The 4,452-nt window shown below is 43.2% G+C and overlaps 1 protein-coding gene across 1 annotated transcript; it reads left to right on the top strand.

Moving 5' to 3' along the window:
* Positions 1-2,745: 2,745 nt before the first annotated feature.
* On the top strand, positions 2,746-4,216 carry LOC118329724 (potassium voltage-gated channel subfamily G member 3-like). Its single transcript, XM_035663984.1, has 2 exons — positions 2,746-3,320; positions 3,571-4,216. Exons 1-2 carry the CDS (start codon positions 2,746-2,748, stop codon positions 4,214-4,216), a joined length of 1,221 nt encoding a protein of 406 aa, XP_035519877.1.
* The last annotated feature ends 236 nt before the right edge of the window (positions 4,217-4,452 follow it).

Below are 4,452 nucleotides of genomic sequence, written 5' to 3'. Positions count from 1 at the left end.
ATTTTCCGATTCAAATCGGTTTTTGTTACACCCCTAGTGGTTTGTAATTGCCAGCAGTCCACTAGAAGGCCTCATGGAGCTGATGGCAGCCATCTTTCATCCTGACATTTGGATGATTCAGTGAAAGTGGAGAACCTGTATGCATCAGTTGGAGGAGGTGTTGTAGTTACTCACTGTGACCACTAGAGTACAGTGAAGAGTCATCGGTTTAACTGTTTTATGACTCCTGTCTGCTCCTCTTTTCCTCCTCTACTCCCTCCATCCTCTCCCCCTCCCCTCTTTTCCTCCTCCTCTCCTCAGACCAGCAGCTAGCAACTGACACCTGAAAACTGGTTCTCCTGCGTTCCACAACTGATGACAAGTTAAAAAACCTTTAGTTAAAGAGTTGTTCTCGTTGTCGATTTTTCAGTGAACGCCGTCAAATCAAAATACAGTTTTTATCACTGAAAACTGTTTTATGACTTTTAAAATCTCAGATTAAAACCTGTATTTATAGGTCAATACATTGTTTCCACATTTGTACTGTTTTTAATTAAAGAAATTCAGTCAGTTATTTTCTGTTATTTTACAGTATGTAGAACAAGTGCAATCCGCACAACCGTAAAATGTTGTGGCGGCGCTCGCTGGTGGTGCTCGCTGGATTTTGGTTTTTCAGAATTACACTCAATTCAAACAAACAATCAGTGATGTCACTGTAATCAGAAACCATTTCAACCAATCAGAGCACTTACTGAACCTTAATCCATGAACTTCATCAGAGTGCAGCTTTGTTCGGTCCTCAGCCGGTCTGTGTAGAAACGAATTCAATTCAACACTTGAGAGAGAGCGACGTAACAATGGTTATTGATCATTTCCACTGTGACTTCAGCAAGCTGCTGATTTAAAATGTTTGTGAACAGTCTGAAATAACATTCAGATAATCAGAGAAATCAAATTTAAATTGTATTAATTATTTCACCACAATGTTACAGTGAACTTGTCCTAAGTCCCGCCCCTTTTTGCTCTGTGCTCCTATAGGAGCTGAGCAAGCCTTGGTCATTTTTTCTCATTTCTAAAGTATTTAAAATTTGTAGAAAGCAAGATAAAGATGGGATTTCCAAATTACTGCTACTGTGTGACTGAACACCTAATTAAGTTTCATTTATCCAGTATTTGAAATGTGCATATTGTATTACTGATGGTAAAGTTGTGAGCAGCAGTTTGAGGTCTGATTGTGATCAATACATAGTATGATTGACCACACTTTAAATGTTCAAGGTGTTTCAATAATGAACTTCTAATTCAACATCGAAGGTAACAATGGTATTCTACCAACAACATGCAACAAGAACTTTAGTGCAACCAGTCAGACTGCACTCTTTCATGACATGTTAAAAGGAGTTTGGTCTAGACCTGCTCTATTTGAAAAGTGTCCTGAGATAACTGTTGTTATGAATTGGCGCTATACAAATAAAATTGAATTGAATTGAATTGAATCAACTAAATGGACATTTAAATAATTTAAAACTGGTGCCAATGATACATTTGGTGTGTGAATTATAGTTTTCTGTTAATATAAATTATTAAACGAAAGAAGAAAAACATTGATATTGTAGAATATTGACTGACAAGTAAAGATTGATTCAGTAAGGATCAAATGGTCAAATCAAGACCATTTAGTCCTTACTGAATAAAAAGAAGAGACACAAATAAAGAGAGAATGAGTTTCTTCCTTCCTCATCCAGCAGGGGGAGCCATTCCTCTGCGGGTTGTTAATGAATTAATAAAGTCTGACTCATTATTATATATATTATATATATAATTATATTACATATAATCTGCTTTTGATGTTCACTGAAACATGAAATTAACATGAATTCAATGTTTAATTCTGGGTGATGATGGATCAGATCTGAAGAAGAGGAGGAGGAAGAATAAAATGTAGACCAGTATGAGAAAAAGGAGAAAGAATAAGAAAAGGGGTGAGGAAGAGGAGGATAAAGAAAAACAGTAAAAGTAGGAGGAGGAGGAGGAGGAGGAGGAGGAGTGTCTCTTCTCACTCTCAGGTTTGTGGAGGTTCAGATTCTCTGCAGCTTAGAATGAGTGTTGTTTGAATCATCGACTCTGATCTTCCTCCTCTCAGACAGGAGGAAGAGGATGAAGGTGGAGGAAGAGGAGGATGTGCTGCTGCTTCTCTTCAGTCTCAGAAAATTTATACCGACTTGTCTCTGCTTCAGCTTCGATGCTAAAATTTGGTGAGTTTTCAATCTTAAATGTGATTCTGTTATTTCTTCTAAAACTGATTCAGTGTATTATTTGTTTGACTAGAAAATGTGTCTAAATATAATAATGGAGTGAGAGAGAGAATGATCACATCAATGTGAGCCAGTAGATCGTCAAGACCAAAATAACACTCAACATTTTTAATTTCATTCAAGCACTGAAGGAAAGAAGAAAATCTGATGAGAATGAAGAGCTATTGTTTGAGAGAGAAGAAAAAGTCTGAAAGAAAAAATAAGTTTGGAAGCAGCTCAACTTTTGACAAAGTCTGGAAACAATCAATGTTTTAAAAGCAGAACAGCGATCTATGTTCTGATAAACCTGCTGTGTCTTTTTAATTGTAGTGAATGCTGAGCTGAAATCAACAAACAGCATTCTAAAGTCAGAGTGTGTGAAAACTGAGTGGAGATCCTCTGTGGGTCTGTTGGTTCTTATTGCAAACTGGTGAGGAAGTCTGGAATCAGTCTAGGTTTTAATTGAAATAAGATGAAGTTTGGAAACAGTCTTTGCACCCTGAATGTCGGTGGTCGTAGGTTCTCTTTCTCAGCGGAGCTGATGAAGCGCCTCCCTCTCAGCAGACTTAGCCGGCTGCATCACTGCGTGTCAGAAAGCGAGCTGCTGGAGCTCTGCGATGACTACGACCGCGACAGGAACGAGTTTTTTTTTGACCGGCACTCGGAGGCCTTCAGCTTCATAATGCTGTATGTGCAGCATGGGAAGCTGCGTTTTGTGCCGCACATGTGCGAGTTGTCTTTCTATAACGAGATGCTGTACTGGGGCCTGGAGAGTGCCGACCTGCAACCGTGCTGCCAGCGACGCCTCGATGACCGCATGTCCGACTGCTTCGTCCACTTCTTCCCTGAAGAGGAGCCACGGGGCCACAAGGAGCCCCAGAGCCGCTGGCTAGAGAGGATGAGGAGGACGTTCGAGGAGCCCACGTCTTCGCTTGCGGCACAGATCCTTGCCTCAGTGTCAGTACTGTTTGTGGTCATCTCCATGGTGATGCTGTGTGCCAGCACCTTACCGGACTGGAAGACTGCCGAGACCCTGGACCAGCACAGGTAGGACGCTGAGACCACCTGAAGACATAGACTGTGGTGCATACATACATATATATGTATATACTTATATATACTCTGGTTATATGTTTCAATATGTGCTCATTGGTAACATTTGATTCAGACTGTGATAATATACATTGTTCATGTCTAACTTAAAATTAAATAGGCACAACATGGATCACCTTTGATTGGACCATCTTGTTCATCCATAACTCTGATTCTGTCTCTCTCTGATTGATCCCTGCTGCAGGATCATTGAGGCGGTGTGTATCGGTTGGTTCACAGCAGAGTGTATCGTCCGTTTCCTTGTGTCTCGGGATAAATGTGAGTTTGTCTGTCGTCCTCTGAACATCATCGACCTGCTGGCCATTACGCCATACTACGTCTCCGTTACCATGACGATCCTGACGGGGGAGAACTCGCAGCTGCAGCGGGCTGGCGTCACACTGCGCGTCCTGCGCATTATGCGAATCTTCTGGGTGATTAAGCTGGCGCGTCACTTCCTCGGTCTGCAGACGCTGGGCCTGACGCTACGACGCTGCTACCGCGAGATGATGATGCTACTGATCTTTATCTGCGTTGCTATGGCGATCTTCAGTGCGCTGGCCCAGCTGCTGGAGCATGGCCTGGACCTGGAGGCCGGAAACCAGGACTATGCCAGCATCCCCGCTGCCTGCTGGTGGGTCATCATCTCCATGACAACAGTGGGGTACGGAGACATGTATCCAGTGACAGTGGCGGGCCGCGTGCTGGGTGGCCTCTGTGTAGTGAGCGGCATCGTGCTACTGGCACTGCCCATTACCTTCATCTACCACAGCTTTGTCCAGTGCTACCATGAGCTGAAGGTACGCTCTGCCCGCTGCACCCACACCTTGTCCGCCGAGTTCATCAACTGATGTCGCTGCCAAGGACAGGGGCCAGAAATGCTGTCGCCTTGGAGGGGACAACTTTCATGAGTCCATCAACAGACCAATGAGCAGTGGACACAACAAACAATCCCAACAGTCCCACCACCATTCTGCCGACATTACAGCTGTTCACTCAGAGGTTCATCAGCTGATCGTAACTCTGGACGCTGACGCTCAGGCAAGAAATACAGACCGAGGGTTCCCGGTTAGCTCAGTGGGTAGAG

Source organism: Morone saxatilis, unplaced genomic scaffold (genome assembly GCF_004916995.1).
Source record: "Morone saxatilis isolate NCDOM2014 unplaced genomic scaffold, NCSU_SB_2.0 Contig19, whole genome shotgun sequence".
Classification (NCBI taxonomy): Eukaryota; Metazoa; Chordata; class Actinopteri; family Moronidae; genus Morone; species Morone saxatilis.
This window is presented reverse-complemented; position numbering and strand designations above follow the sequence as displayed.